General features: G+C 36.8%; 1 protein-coding gene across 4 annotated transcripts in view; it reads right to left on the bottom strand.

Annotated features, from left to right (window-relative positions):
* Positions 1–17,529, bottom strand: part of LOC119069630 (eye-specific diacylglycerol kinase) — a 194,842-nt gene that overhangs the window by 27,995 nt on the left and 149,318 nt on the right. For all 4 annotated transcript variants that reach the window (XM_037173729.1, XM_037173732.1, XM_037173730.1 and 1 more), the window contains exons 5-6: positions 10,141–10,273; positions 7,829–8,032 (exon numbers count right to left, since the gene is read on the bottom strand). In XM_037173729.1, coding sequence (XP_037029624.1) covers positions 7,829–8,032; positions 10,141–10,273 — 337 coding nt within the window. The remainder of the gene's footprint in view (positions 1–7,828; positions 8,033–10,140; positions 10,274–17,529) is intronic.

Below are 17,529 nucleotides of genomic sequence, written 5' to 3'. Positions count from 1 at the left end.
GCCCAAATTTGAAACTTTTTTTGCCATCATTCTATTCGTCATTCAATTATCTCTCAAATGAAACAAAAACTAGCAAAATCGGATGAGATTTACTCGATTTATGTGCAAAAAACACTTAGGGCCGAGTAGCGGCCTTAGTCCAAGGACCCAAATTTGAAACTTTTTTCGCCATCATTCTATTCGGTATTCAATTAGACTCCATAAAAAACTAAATCTAGCAAAATCGGATGAGATTTACTCGATTTATGTGCAAAAAACACTTAGGGCCGAGTAGCGGCCTTAGTCCAAGGGCCCTAATTTGAAACTTTTTTCGTCACGTTCTTTTCGGTATTCAATTACCTTCCATAAAAAACTAAAACTAGCAAAATCGGATGAGATTTACTCGATTTATGTGCAAAAAACAATTAGGGCCGAGTAACGACCTTTGAGCCCTCCCAACAAGCCCACGTTGCATCTTACCCAAAAACAATGTTCAGCAACTTTGTTCTACTCGTCAATACCTTTCATTTGATATATCACAAGCAGCTATTGCGTGCAAATTTGGTAGATATCGTCGAAAGACTGAAAAACACCTATAGGGCCCTAGCTCTGGAAGGGCCGACCCTACCATGCCCATTTTCGAACTTGACCTTACTTTTGTCGATACCAATCGGGGAAAAAAAGAATTTTGAAAAAAGGTTGCGATTTACTCTAGCTAGAGGGGTCACGGACGGACGGACGGACGGACGGACGGACGGACATTTTTTTTATTGCGGATTCGTCATCTATGAACATAACCAAAAGCTTTGCCCTTACTGTCTGCTTCCAATTCGACGTGTTACAAACGGCATATTAATCTTATAAGCCCCCAGTACTTCGTACGGGGCTAAAAATGTCCGTCTGTCCGTCTGTCCGTGACCCCTCTAGCTAGAGTAAATCACAACCTTTTTTCAAAATTCTTTTTTTCCCCGATTGGTATCGACAAAAGTAAGGTCAAGTTCGAAAATGAGCATGGTAGGGTCGGCCCTTCCAGAGCTAGGGCCCTATAGGTGTTTTTCAGTCTTTCGACGATATCTACCGAAATACGCATGCAATAGCTGCTTGTGATATATCAAATGAAAGGTATTGACGAGTAGAACAAAGTTGCTGAACATTGTTTTTGGGTAAGATGCAACGCTGGCTTGTTGGTAGGGCTCAAAGGTCGTTACTCGGCCCTAAGTGTTTTTTGCACATAAATCGAGTAAATCTCATCCGATTTTGCTAGTTTTTGTTTCATTTGAGAGATAATTGAATGCCGAATAGAATGGTGGCAAAAAAGTTTTAAATTTGGGCCCTTGGTTTAAGGCCGCTACTCGGCCCTAAGTGTTTTTTGCACATAAATCGAGTAAATCTCATCCGATTTTGCTAATTTTTGTTTTATTTGAGAGGTAATTGAATACCCAATGGAAAGTTGGCAAAAAATTTTGGGTTTCTAAAATAATGTCGTAAATTGTTGGTTTTATTTGAGAGGTACTTCGTACGGGCTTTCGTAATTGCGCTATGCGCAATTTTAAAAATGAACACTTTCAGTAAATTTGACCATGTCCAACTTGACTTGCATTTTGGTAACAGACGCATTAGAGGGTTGTAGACTTATTAGGGTTCCGGGCTTATTAGGGCTACGGACGTATTATGGTTACGGACGAAATAGGATTACGGGTCGTACGGGGCTAAGTCGCAGCAAACGCTCCGACTGTTCTGATGCCTTGTTTTTTAGAATTTTAAAAAATAGTTTAAATCTGGGGAGCGAAGCATTTGTTCAAATGTACGAAAGCGTTGGTTAGAAGAGGGAGAATGATGGTGTATATCTTTTTTACTCTTCTAACCAACGCATTCGTACATTTGAACAAATGCTTCGCTCCCCAGATCTAAACTATTTTTTAAAATTCTAAAAAAATACGGGTCCAATATTTTAGCCTTCCGGACCAGATAGACACCATGCCAGATGAATTTGAGACTATTTCTCTAAAATGAACAGGCCTATTATCATATTCAACTTTCACATGGCTCAGACAATAAACTAGAAGACAGTGAAGGCTGCTGTGTAATTCGTTAATTCGCATACAACGTCATGTTACTCGCAAACACTCTCGTGTGTGCTTGAGCCTCTAGCTCCTGTAATTGTAACTATTTATCAACAAGTGCAGCTGTATATTAAATCCCAGTAGAAGCTTAGAAGGGGAGACAGGCTGAAAATTCATGTTTTCGTTTCGTGGATAAAAGCTGTCTCGCTTCGCTCTGGCCGCAAACTTTCGTTCTCGTTGGAATTTACTATTCTGTCTTCTCACATAACAAACAACTATTAAATCAATCTTGTTTACATAAGCTTCGGCACCTATTCCGTACGCATAAAATCAAGCATTTTCATTTCTTCTTCGTTTCTCTCTTATTATTCTCTTTTTCAATGTTATTTCAAATGGCAAAAGAGAGCAGTCAGAAAATCGAAAATGCTTTCTGTGTTCAAAACAGTACAGAAGTCACATAATCACTTTGTGATACCGAAAGGGAGAAATAGAAAAAATGACTAACGTCGTTATGTTCGACGTATGTATAATGCGTTGCACTTAGTATAAAAATGGTATAAAAATCGTTGTTAAAAATCTATGTGACTGATGAAGGTGCTTCAGATGGAAAAAGCTTACCTTTAGATAAATACCGAATTGGTATTCGTCGAAAAGAAATGTACATATCACAACATTGCATGGGAATATAAAAGTCATTCGCTAGCAAATACGTTATTACATGTCGTGTTATATACATGTCGTAAGTAAACAGTTCACAGATCAGACGTTCTCAATGTTATTTTCATCAAGTGTCAATTTCTTTTCATTTGATGCCCACATGATTCTTTGGTAATACGATGACAAACAACCAATTTAAAAGAAAGAAAATGGTGATACTAAACCGCTTTGAAGCCGACGCCTTCAGCTGTTGTTAGTCTCAATAATGTTCTGCTACTTTAAATATTTTCTTTTCTTATGCTTTTCTATTTTGAATAAATCCGGTTGTTAGGGATGATTTCGTTTTTTTTTCTTCTTTTTCTTTTTAATATCTCGACCAGCTTCATTCTTCTTTTTTTATTTCTGGAACAGCCGGCTAGACGAAAATCTTCTTGCCATTCGCAGAATCGTTATCGGCTATATTTCTATACCAAATAAAGCCAGTAACGGTAAACGTCTCTGGGAAATCACAAGATGGACAAAATTGTAGATACGCAGCTATTCACAGAATTTCTTTTGTTGGAAAGTCCTAAACCAGCATAACATTTAAACGTATCTAATTGAGTGTTTTATCAAAAACAGTTAAATCCCATATTCTCTTCACTCTTCTAACATTAATAGTCTCTCATGTTATACGTGAAAAATGGACTTAACTAGTTTTGATAAAATGCTATTCGTGGAACTGCTTCGGCTAAGCGCTTAATCTTGCATATTACGAAATCGTTCTAACGATGATTGTAGGTTGTTTCATATCTATTTCTGATTCTAAAATGATGTGGGGCGGCAACCCGCGAGCTGCCGTTATGTCACTTTCATCACTATGATTTTTCATTCAGAAACGAGAAGGGTGAAAGTCGGCATCAAAAGTCGATCTATTCCATCTATCAAAATGACGTTTTAAAGGTCAAGCCAAAATGTTTATGCCAAATAGTTACGAAGTCGCTCATTTTTCCTCAATTCTATCAGTGGAATAGACTTATAGAAAAATAAATGATTTTGTGATTATTTGGATAAAATTTTTTGGTTTGACGTTTAAAACGTCACTTTGACAAATGGAATAGACAGACTTTTGATACCAACTGTCACGATATCTATCTACTTGCAAAGGATAAATTATAGAAAAAAGTTCAAAACAATTTTCGGCGTAATTTCTATTTTGACATTTAAATCCAAAATGGCGGGAAAAAATGGTCAAAGTCGAAAAATATTTTTTTCTCAAAGGAAAATTCCCGAAACCGATAGAAAGATTGAAAATTCACAAAAACTTTCTTCAGAATTTAAAGAGCTACATTTCTGTTTTTTTTATTATTATTTGGTGAGCGTGTTTTGGTGATATGTCAATAACAGTGAAGTAACCACATGTTTTTCCAATGTTCTTCATGTAAGAACATATCGAAAATTTTATTCGTTTCGAATATCTACGTATCAACTTTAAGCTGTGTTGTCCGTAAATGTCAGTAACTAGAGGCGTAGCTGGGTTTAATAATTACACGGAAATATGCTCCCAGTTCTAGAACTGAATGATTTCTGATGTTTTCTGAATTCTCTGCTGGATTTATTGAATTATTGAAGTGGTAGTAGGTTTAGTTCCTAATATCCTGTCACTGCACATGCTCACCATGCTCCCAGCTCTAGAACTTAAGAATTTTGAAGGATTTATTAGGTTTTCTTGGGTTGCTTTCTGAATTTTTGGGATTATTAATTTGGCCAGTTCCTAAAATTCAAACGCTATTGTACACCACATTCATATCCTAATTCAATTAATTCTTTTCTTCTCCTGTCAAGTTTGACAAGATAACAAAAGACAAATTTGAATTAGATCTTTTGCGTTGCTATTATGCAGCAATAATACAGTAAGTTATCTGAAACATACTCAAGTCATGACTTTCGTTACGTGTAATATTTAAAAGGGCGCATACTATGATCGCGTGTGCCAGATTCCCCAAAGCCTAAAAAAGAATTTACCCTGCCAAACCATGAAAACACTGAATATCACGCGTCAAAAGTTATCGGAAACCACACTTTTTTAGTTCTCTCTCAGCAGACCTTGCAAACAGGTCTAGGGATCCAGGCGATGTTTTCCTTAATGGTGGAGTTTGTTTATGTTATTCGTCAAAGAGAGAAATTTGATACGAAGGCGGAGCTTACTCTCCGTATCAACGAGTAGTGTGATGCACATCGAACGATCGACTCGTTCGTCTTTGTATCGCGTATTTTCGGTTTCGTCTTTTTTCTTATACTTCTTCTATGCATTTAAGTTTAACCTTGAGCGATGTGTAACAATGTGATAAAAATGCATTGTATTTGGTTTTGTTGTTTGTGTATTTCATGGTGTGACGAGTGTAAAATTTTGTGCATCACTGGATTGAAACCACTCAATCACAGTATGTGTGTGAATTCGTATCCCACGCGAATTATTTTTGCATACTCATGTATGTTGCGTCTCGACTTCGTTTCGACGACACATACGTATTCATGCAAAAATTATTCTCTCGGTATACGAATTCACACGTATACTGTAATCGCCCAAAACCACTTGCAGTGGAGGTGTGACGCAAGTCCTGTTATCCACTTACAAAAGAACTGATATCGGTGTAGGTGACGCTTACAGATTCGACACGCAAAAAGGTATACGTCACAAATGGCAGCTGATGAGGAAAGTACGCGAAAGGCTTATCAACAAAAATCTTACCAGAAAAATTTTAGGAAGAAAATTATAATAAAAAAGTTTGCAGATGTTGAGGAAGGAAAATTTTTAAAATTGTGAAATATATTCCTTTAAAAAATGGAATTCAAACGGAAGAAAGCCGAATCATCTGCCCCTTGTGACGCAAACTTTTTTATTATAATTTTCTTCCTAAAATTTTTCTGGTAAGATTTTTGTTGATAAGCCTTTCGCGTACTTTCCTCATCAGCTGCCATTTGTGACGTATACCTTTTTGCGTGTCGAATCTGTAAGCGTCACCTACACCGATATCAGTTCTTTTGTAAGTGGATAACAGGACTTGCGTCACACCTCCACTGCAAGTGGTTTTGGGCGATATCAGCTCTTTTGTAAGTTGTGATTTTTTATAATTTGGTCGCAGATAATAGACAATCATATTGTGCAGTTTGAACGAAAATATTCTTCTTACAAAACTGTATAACTTTCTCTTTGATCTGAATCTTCCAGCTTTCATTTGACAAAAATCGAAAATTTGACGAAAATAAAAAATTTGACGAAATTCGAAAATTTTGGCGGAATTTGAAAATTTGACGAAAGTCAAAACTTTGATAAAAATCGAAAATTTGACTAAAATCGAAAAATTGACGAATATCGAAAATTTGACGAAAATCGAAAATTTGACGCGCTTAAAACGCTCATAGCTCCCAAATAAGCGACTTTTTAGGGAAACAATGAAACACGTATCGACTACAATCTAAAACTCTATAACTTTGTCTTTTACACGAGGTTTCTATCTGCCTTATTTTCCGAGTTATGGCTGACATAGCTCGCACTTAAAACGCTCATAGCTCCCAAATAGACGACTTTTTAGGAAAACCATGAAACACGTGTCGACTAGAATGTGAAACTCTATAACTTTGTCTTTTACAGGAGGTTTCCATCTGCCATATTTTCCGAGTTATGGATGACATAGCTCCACTTAAAACGCTCATAGCTCCCAAATAGACGACTTTTTAGGAAAACCATGAAACACGTGTCGACTAGAATGTGAAACTCTATAACTTTGTCTTTTACAGGAGTTTCCATCTGCCATATTTTCCGAGTTATGGATGACATAGCTCCACTTAAAACGCTCATAGCTCCCAAATAGACGACTTTTTAGGAAAACCATGAAACACGTGTCGAATAAAATCTGAAACTCTATAAATTTGTCTTTTAAACGAACTTTCTATCTTTTATATTTTCTGAGTTATGGGTCATATAGCTCAATGGCTCAAAACGCTCATAGCTCCGAAATTATAAGCTTTTAAGAAAATTCCTTCAAATTAGTTTCTTAGAATTACGTCTTTAACATACCCTGAAAATTTCAGCCAAATTCACCGGTAAATTAAAAAGTTTCGCCGTAACAGAGTGACAAAGTGACAAAGTAACAAAGGTTGGTAAAATTCATCAATTTCAAAATGTATGAAAATGAATTTCTTCATACAAATTTCTGCAAGTTTCCAAGTTTTGAAATTTAATATCTCGGCCAAATTTTAAACTTATGAGGCGTGTGATAGCTCGTTGAACTCGTATGGACGCCCAGATTACGAATAAAATACTTTGGGGGTAGTAGGAGCAAAGGGGGAAAAGTCAAAAAGTTCGTGTATATATGTTCCCCAGTCCTGCGGAAAAAATTTTTTGTCAAATTTTTCAGTGTGAACGGACTTGCGTCACGGCCCTTCACTAACGTATGGCCATGATTTCGTGGTTTCAATCCAAGTGATGCAAATAACTATTGGTGCTGGACGGCATAAATAACTATTTCCTAGACTTTTCCTTGGACGATGGTAAGAATAGCACAAGAGGGCATCCACGTAGGACGTACGCGAGTTTTAGACGCCCTAGTCTAGCGTCTAGTTTGCGGCAGCTCTCACATCTATCATCTCTGTGTGTGTTAGTTTATTTATTTCCAATATCCAATATAACAGACAATTCATTGTGTCTAATCCAATTATCTAATTTTTCCCACATAAAATCCAAACATAAAAGATTCGCTCAATAAAAAAAAGTTTAAATATTTATCTATCAATCGAAAAAATACAAAAGAAAAATCAATCAAAAATAAACCGCCGGGAATTTTTTTTTTCATCTCAAAATAAATAAAATATAGGCCGATATCATGTCGTTGTGTATGATAGCGTTTACCTACCTATATACGAACCGTCTTGCCTATATACAGTGCACACGTTTGATCAGGCCAGTCACCTACATATCGCCATCATCCAGTCCACCTCTCTCTCCACACACACACAATCACACACACACACACACACGAGTAACAGAGTAAAACTTTCATACACATAATGCACATCAATTGTAAAATGGGTGAAAAAAAAACAACAACGAGAACGAAAGAAAAATAAAACTGAAATTGTCAACATACCTTTCCGCATTGTTTACATTTTCCCTTTTCCGTTCGCCGATGTACCCAATGATGATGAGTTGTTGTTTGTTCACGATACTGCCGGACGCCCACGTCTCGAAATGTCGGTTTACATGCCATCTGTGTACGTTCCATTAAAACAGATATACAACTAGCATGTGCAATTATTTTACATGCTGAACATTTCATACGGGATCCGTGACGCTATTAGAATAATAGAGAAAGAATTAGAAGTGAAGAAGAATGTTGGAACGATTAAGGTGTTGACAAGCAGACGTTACATTTGCATTGGGTTTATTGAAATGTGAGTAGATTTCGAACGGTGACAGTGATATTCATTCATCATTTTGTGCCACCGAGAATTGAAATGCCACTCTTTTCAGCACTCATTTGAGTGTTGTAAAGTGACTTATTTCAGCATCCGTTTGATGTGATATTACAACACTCAAAGCAGTGTTGATATGGAATTTGTATGAGTTGTTACAGCATTCGCTTGAGAAAATGCAAAGCAATGTCATCGATCAAATTTGAAGAGTGATTGTTTACAATGAAAATTATGATTTTTTGTGCTCTTGTCTATTTCAATTCTCGGTTGGCACAAAGCATGATGTGTTACACGTATTGTAATGAGATTTTTTCAGCAAAACTTGGGTCTAGTGCTGAAAAAATCAACATTACAATACTTGTAACACAACATACTATTGTGATTCGATTCGAATCGGGTAAACCAGTTAAACGAAATTGCAACGAAAAGTATGCAATTTCCTTGTGGATGCTAGAGCTAGATAGACAGAAGAAACTCACTCATCATGTTGGTCTTTATTAATTGAACCTTTTAGAAACGACGACAATAATAAATGAAGATTTGTTGTATCTTTAATGGTCCCTTGAGTATGTTGAAACATATGCTTAAACAAACGACGTAGAGAAGTTTATTGCCTGTCCCATGCGAAAGTTGACCATTACATAGCAGTTTACTTCATGCGAAAATAATCCATTACAGGAACAACATTTTCGGATCATTTTAAGCGAATTACTTTGTGCTACTCAACTTTTACGTAGAGTAGGCAATAAACCAGAATACATTGCTGCTATGTATTTCAGTCATTCGGAAACAACTTTGCTCGCAAACTCACTCGTGATGCTTCAAACAAAAGAAGTGACAGAACTAATGACTTTATCGCGATATGCTTGCTTTTCACAAAATGTTTAAACTTGAACCTTACCTCATAACATTTTTAGTAGCAATTAAACGTATGATTTCTGCATTAAGGTAAATGGATTGTGATCGTAGATTAAATATATTGCAGCGCAACCAGGTTCCATTTTTTAATATTCTCCAGTTGAACTCAGTATACGAATTTTATGGGATTCTCAAGAAATATATTTCCAGCAGAAGTCCCATTTTATTGCATTATTCAACTGAGTGCCGCGGGAAACGGTCATTTATCAAATTTGAAGAAACTATGTCTGTGAATAATTCAATAGGATCTCGTGGCATGAGCACATTGAACACTTCTAAAAGAAAGCCCGATAAGACAGCCACCTTGACATAATCGGTTTTTTTTTTAGTTCTAAAGTCGCGCAAACGATGTTCAAAGTGTCAAATTTCGTATTTCCCAAGCGCTCGAGACTTTCAGGTTGTGTAATAAACCACTTGGTTATTTCACTCTTGCATAAAGTATGAAAAAAATATTCAATACTCCCTGGCAATGCTGCCGACAAACGGTTGCACAATAAATTTTTTTTGTTGTTGCTTGCGATGTAGTCACAAAATTTCACTTTTATAATGCAAAGCTTACCCATGAACTTTTACATTTATATTTTGCAAACAGAAATCGTTTCGAATCGTCAAATATAGATAGGAATTTAATATCCGCATCGAAAATGCATTCAACATGAATATGATATTATGTCTTCACAGTCGAACGGTTCGAGGGACTGTCTTTGATGTCAGTCTCTAGCTCGATTGAATTGAATTTCTATTTTTGTATGAGTGTACAATCCATTAATCTGTTCATGGGAGTGCCTTCACGGAGCTTACTACGGTCCCTGCACTCATCTACATGCTTTTAACTGCACAAATTTGATATTTTTTGCTTACGACTGCAATTTCCAAACCCCCCTCTAGATTGGGCTGAAGGGATTTATGCATATCGCCTCTAACAGAACACTTTCGTGGAGAATGATGCATAAAGACGAAACATATCCATAAAACGAAATTGCTTCTTTTTCATCCCCAAAACTCGCTGTCGATGGTTCTTTTTTATTACAAAGCATAAAACATGGATGTATCGTTGAATTAAACTCACCGTACAATCACTATCACCGACATAGCAGAAATCACCAGACACAGAAGTCGGCACCCACAGATGATCGTTTGCCACCGCATTTTCACTCCAATCAGGTGTTTGTCGGATTTGCCGTGCACTATCGCCAGATTTGCTAGAATAAGAAAAACGGAGACATTAATACTGTGCCCGAGACAACGGTGGTAATGAATTGTCGGTGATATTTATTCGTGAATTATTACGACCATAACCGTAATATCTTATGGTAATAAGTAAATAGAAACAAATCTTGACGTAAATCGCATTTTCGGCAATATATTCAAATTGTTATGTACCCGTTCGTTAACACCTACACTGGAGATACCTAGGACTTAGACCTTTATAAGTGGACAAATAACAAATTGAAACATTATAGTCTCGCCCACATTTGCGTTGCATATGTCATAGGGTTGCCATTCGTCGTATTTTTCGTCTGTCACAAAAGTTTTCATTATCACAATAGCAAAGTGAAGTCATCAGAGACTGTACACTTTACATTAAAAAAACTATGAGTTTTCTCAGAGCACAGGCCAGAGTTGTTCCTCCTATAGGAGAAAAAAATTCAGGGAAAATGCGCTTTACTAATTCCTTAAGCTGAAATCGTAGTCACTCAGTTACTCAAACAGTTTAGCATTCCATTTTGCCTCCGTTTTAATTCTGGTTGCGTAAAGCTAGAATCGCACCCCTTTGAAAAATATACCTTCTTTTTATCACCGATTGCGTGAAAGCAACGCACTCCAACAACAGGCAGAGGAACATATTTTTTTAACTGTCATTTGGCCTCACATTTTGTATGAAACCTTCTTAATGCAATGACTTATACTAACATAAGAAAACTGAATTTATATGAGAATTTTGGACTACTGCGTCATGGAGGCCATTTATTTAAAGGCTGTTCTTTTACATATTCTTTAGGGGCCATTCATAAAGTGCGCACGCAGTGTGCGGTCATTTTTTGACCCCCTCCCCCCGTTTCGCACGCGATTTTCCATATAAAAAGTTTCAATTTCAGACCCCCCTCCCCCCTTAAGTGCGTGCGCATTATTTGAATGACCCCTTAAGTGCTTCGCCGAAAGCTGTAAAGTAAACAGTGGAGAAATTGACCGCTATTCAACGTTGCCTTCGTTTAGTTGTAACTTCTTTCTCAGAAATTCATTTCGATTCATCGGTCGTTGTTTACCTTTAACTGTCATTTCAACGGATGAACTATTTTAAAAGCGGATTAAATGCGATTGTAGCTTTAAGCTTAAGTTGTAGCATTAAAATTATAATCGCACTCAGTCCAGTCAGTTTGTGTATCCAAACTTAAGAAACCGATAGTTTGACGGTTGCTCTCGAATCCTGATCAATCTCACTTTCGGTTAACAGTTTATCGCTCTTAAGGCCTCTTACGTCTCGTACCACTCCGTTAACTTGACAATGAAAGCTCTTTTCCACTATTTGAACGAACTGTAACGTAAACGCAGACCTAAAAGGTGTAAAAGCGCAGATAATTCAACAATGAAGTAATAGAGTGTTCCATTTCGGAAGTTTTTCACTTTTATGCTAGTTTCGTGTTCACTTTTTAAATTTTTTACATGGGATGCTGCGGGGACAAAGTTGTTCGAAATGTTCGAAACACTCTATTCTATAGAAATTGACAGCTTAAAGACTGACGTTTGGCTGTCTACTTTTTCGATATCGAAATTTCATCCATATCCGACAGACTGGCAACCCTCACACATTTGTATTTATTCATTGCTTTCATGAAAATGAATATCAAAAAGAATTTTCTCAGTGTTGATAATGCCCGTGTAAGAACCTTAGTAATATTATACGAATCTTATTAAACTTAAATTATACGAACGTTATAATATTCAAATGAATATAAGCATTACAAAGCTCATTTTTATGCTAATACTCAATTTAATACTTAAAAAATTTGTTATTATTACGTCTTTTTTCTTCATCTTCTTCAAGAATCAATAAAATGATTCGCAATTGCTTTCGAACATAAGTTTCCCCACAAATAAAGAAATAAAAATAAAAAGGCAAACGGTTTCCATTATCATGATTACTTTTACATCTTTATCCGATTATTACATAAATAACAACCAGAGAGAGAAACCTTCTTATTTTCATTTTTGTATAATGCTTATAACAGATAGAAAGAAGAAAAAAATTGTATATCGTACTGCCATGGTTAGCTTATCCATATCCACATAATATTGTCTCTCCTCCATAGTATCTCGATTTTCATGCATCAAATTTATGATGTCAAACAACAGACATGAGTGTATAAATGTGTGAGTGCGGCTTGCTATCTTGAGATTTATTTCGCAAACCATAACATCGAGACAAATACTATCATCATTAAGACTATGGACACTGTACACTCCATTTGATCCATATGGATATAGATACAAAAAGACACTGACCGTATGGACAATGCCAAATTGAAAAAGGATATGGAACGTATACCATATAGGATAAGCTGTTCAAGTTTATGTTAATTGAAAAGTTGGTTACTCGAAATAAAAAATCGTTCAGACGCCGGCTAAAATATATTATTATGGATCACACACTGTAACAGCGCATATACCTTTCTTGTATGAATAACATTTTAGCAGACAATGGTCAGATTACGGGCGAAACGATGCAATTTTCTATTAGGAATAAGTTTTTGGCGAATTGGAATCGTTGTCGACGACGATGGTAGGGTCTTGGGTGGTAGAATTACATAAAAATCGTTTGGATGACCTCTTCAAGAAAAAGTTGACTTTTAATTGGACATCGTCTCTGTCTTTCGGTGCATTAAAAAATCGGATTTTTTATCTGTCACTAACAATATTCAATTTGAACAAAACGATGAATAAGGGACCATTCACAAAATACACACGCTTCTAAGAGGGTAGAGAGATTTGACAAAATCGTTCGATCCATACATTACGTGCAAGAAAGGGGGTTCGGAATTCATCATTTTTAGAGTGCCCACTTTATGAATGTCCCTAAGATGTAAAGTGTGATGGAAAAGTATAATCCTGGAAGTAAGTGCGCACGCTAAAAATGACGAATTTCAGACCTTCTTCTCGCACGTAAAAATGTATGGAGCGAACGCTTTTATCGAATCGTCCTCCCCTCTTAAGAGGTAAAAGTCCACAAAAACTGTCTGAGGGATTCTTTTGAAAAACAGCCTACCGAAATCGGACGCATTTTCCAGTGGACTTTTTTATCTGTGCCTAAAAAAGTATTCAACCCTAGAAGCCAAAACCACTTTCAAAAAAATTGTTCGAAGTTTGTGTGGCTGGTGAAAGATGATCAAAAACCGAAAACTTGCACTTTTCTTATAAAAATTTCTCTAGTTACGCGAGCCGTACAGGGTCGTGTGGGGTGTCATTAGAAAGGTAATCACATGTACTATTGAGCCGAATAGGGACTTATTGGGTTTAAAATTCATCGACACTGAAATGTGTGCAGTTGAAGTTTTCAACCGAAGACTTACACTGTTCTTACTGAAATTTCTCGAGGTACACGAAACGTACATGGTCGTGTAGGGTGTCATTTGACAGGTAATTTAATGTGCTTTTGGGCCAAATAGAGTCCTATGAAGTTTGGATGCATCTACGATGAAATAGAAGTTGAAATGTTTAGGTGGACATATTTCATCATAGATGCATCCAAACTTCATAGGACCCTATTTGGCCCAAAAGCACATTAAATTACCTTTCAAAAAATACCCCACACGACCATGTACATTTTGTGTATCTCGAGAAATTTCAGTAAGAACAGTGTAAGTCTTCGGTTGAAAACTTCAACTGCACATATTTCAGTGGCGATGAATTTTAAACCCAATAAGTCCCTATTCGGCTCAATAGTACGTGTGATTACTTTTCTAATGATACCCCACACGACCATGTACGGCTCGCGTAACTGGAGAAATTTTTGGAAGAAAATTGCAAGTTTTCGGTTTTTGATCACCTTTCACCAGCCACCCAAACTTCGAAGAATTTTTTTGAAAGTGGTTTTGGCTTCTAGGGTCGAATACCTTTCTAGGCACAGATAAAAAAAGTCAGGCCACTGGAAAATGCGTCCGATTTCGGTAGGCTGTTTTTCAAAAGAATCCCTCTCTAAGAAAATCTCCACCGAGAATCATATTATCAGATAGTCAAAGCCTGTGACCTTTTGCGATTTGCTTTCATTTATTCATTCCGTCTTTCCCGAAACACTAAAGAACAAGCACATGTGAATGGAAAAACGAAAAACATAAAAAAAACGTATCCAAATCAGCTTACTCTACCTGAAATGATACGGTGCTGCAGCTCTATTTCTGTATCGAATTGCTTTTTTACGCTTTACGACATTTGGTGTTCGATAAACGGACAACGATTTTACACTAGACGTACTAGATGCAGCCGACACACTCGATGGGCTCGTATACCATCCACCTACGTGAGATGGGACAACAATATCTTCCATTCCATTGACCTTTCTTTTTTTTTGGGTTTAGTTTTACATTTTACATATTTGAATACTTACGACGGCGATACAACAGTCTATAAGTTATTGCAATCATAAGGTGCATCACTGCCAGAGGCTACATATTATAAACAATATTCGATAAATCAACTCGATAACAATCTGTGACATATGTTTCAAAGATTAATTATCTTGCCATTTATAACATCTCAAAATCAATAAATTATCACAATTTTCTTTCGTTTCGCAGAGGCAGCAACAGAAAAAAAAAATATGGAAACGAAAGCAATAAACAAAGTTTCCCATGATACTCCGCACTTTGAATCACCATAATAAATGTTCTATACATTAAAGCTTACACGCGTCGTCGTGTATACATGATAGCAGACATAGTTACTATATACATATCTTATGAAAGCATCCACACAACCTGTAACATGAGCTTCAGCTAGACATTTGTTTTGAATGTTTACAAATGAACGTCGCTGAGTTCTTGGTATTCCCGTACTTGAACTAGACATTACACTTTGTTCGAAAACGAACCCTTTAAACATCAACATTTGGTCATTTCGCTACGTAACGTGTCTCCATTTAAAAAGCATTTTATTTAAAGCATTTGATTGCCTCAAGTGTACTAGTTCGTGAGCAATTGGTTGACATTTGTCAGAACGTTTCTGCCAGTTGATATTCTCAACGGACGAATACGTTTCAACACTTCAACTCGTATCTCTTGAACTTGAAACTTGTAGTACAAGAGGTGATAAAAAAAAGCTTCCATCTTAGCTTACAAAAAATTGGATTCCACAAAACTTGCAAAACTCGAGAGAAATCAGGTTTGACCAAGACAATTTTTAGCCCCGTACGAAGTACTGGGGGCTTATAAGATTAATATGCCGTTTGTAACACGTCGAATTGGAAGCAGACAGTAAGGGCAAAGCATGATTTGGTGTTCATAGATGACGAATCCGCAATAAGAAAAATGTCCGTCCGTCCGTCCGTCTGTGACCCCTCTAGCTTGAGCAAATCACAACCTTTTTTCAAAATTCTTTTTTTCCCCGATTGGTATCGACAAAAGTAAGGTCAAGTTCGAAAATGGGCATGGTAGGGTCGGCCCTTCCAGAGCTAGGGCCCTATAGGTGTTTTTCAGTCTTTCGACGATATCTACCGAAATACTCACGCAATAGCTGCTTGTGATATATCAAATGAAAGGTATTGACGAGTAGAACAAAGTTGCTGAACATTGTTTTTGTGTAGGATGCAACGCGAGCTTGTTGGTAGGGCTCAAAGGTCGTTACTCGGCCCTAAGAGTTTTTTCCACATAAATCGAGTAAATCTCATCCGATTTTGCCAGATTTAGTTTTTTATGGAAGGTAATTGAATACCGAAAAGAACGTGGCGAAAAAAGTTTCAAATTTGGGCCCTTGGACTAAGGCCGCTACTCGGCCCTAAGTGTTTTTTCCACATAAATCGAGTAAATCTCATTCGATTTTGCTAGTTTTTGTTTCATTTGAGAGGTAATTGAATACCCAATGGAAAGTTGGCAAAAAAAGTTTGAAATTTGGGCCCTTGCACTAAGGCCGCTACTCGGCCCTAAGTGTTTTTGGCACATAAATCGAGTAAATCTCATCCGATTTTGCTAGTTTTTGTTTCATTTGAGAGATAATTGAATGCCGAATAGAATGATGGCAAAAAAGTTTCAAATTTGGGCCCTTGGACTAAGGCCGCTACTCGGCCCTAAGTGTTTTTTGCACATAAATCGAGTAAATCTCATCCGATTTTGCTAGTTTTTGTTTCATTTGAGAGACAATTGAATGCCGAATAGAACGTGGCAAAAAAAGTTTCAAATTTGGGTCACTGGACTAGGGCCGCTACTCGGCCCTAGTGCTTTTTGCACATAAATCGAGTAAATCTCATCCGATTTTGCTAGTTTTTGATTCATTTGAGAGATAATTGAATACCCAATAGAAAGTTGGCAAAAAATTTTGGGTTTCTAAAATAATGTCGTAAATTGTTGGTTTTGTTTGAGAGGTACTTCGTACGGGCTTTAGTAATTGCGCTATGCGCAATTTTAAAAATGAACACTTTCAGTAAATTTGACCGTGCCCAACTTGACTTGCATTTTGGTAACAGACGCATTAGAGGGTTGTAGACGTATTAGGGTTCCGGGCGTATTACGGCTACGGACGTATTAAGGTTACGGACGAAATAGGATTACGGGTCGTACGGGGCTAAGTCGCAGCAAACGCTCCGACTGTTCTGATGCCTTGTTTATTAGATAAAGACGGACCCGTGTACAGCACACCGATTCTAAACTGTATCGCATTTCGGTTTCAGGCAAAATGTGTTGATAACATTTTCCGGATGCTTTCAGAAGCTGCAATTGTTCGCATTCGTGTCGTCCATTAAACCTCGTCCGTATATCAAACAATTTAGCTTTTTTGCCTTTTAGTTCGGAACATCGAATTGTTTCTCGTCTAGCCGATATATTCAAACTGAAAATATATTTACTTGCAACCCCCTAAACATGCGAGACATCGTAAAATGGTCCGTAAAATGTATTATATAAAGATGATCTTTGTCTTGTCTATTCACGTCTTTTGAGATTATTTTCTCCATGCAGAAAAAGAGAAGCAAAACTTACGGAGATATCCAGGCGAAATGTTAATAGGACAGTGATCCGATTTAAGTGGTTAGTTTGGATAATGCATTTATTGTACTGTGGGTGAAGTGGAATACATCGAAATGAGCGTATACGAAATGGGACTCCCTCAATGAAATGTTTGTTAGTTCTATAAATCGTACAGATGAAAAGCTGGTGTTTGAATCTAGTTGAATCTTCTTATAATGACTAATGACTGGTTTGTTTAATGTCAATTCTGAAATATGCCCAACATATATTTCCACAGAACGTTTACT

This window comes from Bradysia coprophila, assembly GCF_014529535.1.
Source record: "Bradysia coprophila strain Holo2 chromosome X unlocalized genomic scaffold, BU_Bcop_v1 contig_38, whole genome shotgun sequence".
NCBI lineage: Eukaryota > Metazoa > Arthropoda > Insecta > Diptera > Sciaridae > Bradysia > Bradysia coprophila.
The sequence above is the reverse complement of the archived record's forward strand: the minus strand, read 5'-3'. Positions and strand labels throughout refer to the sequence as shown.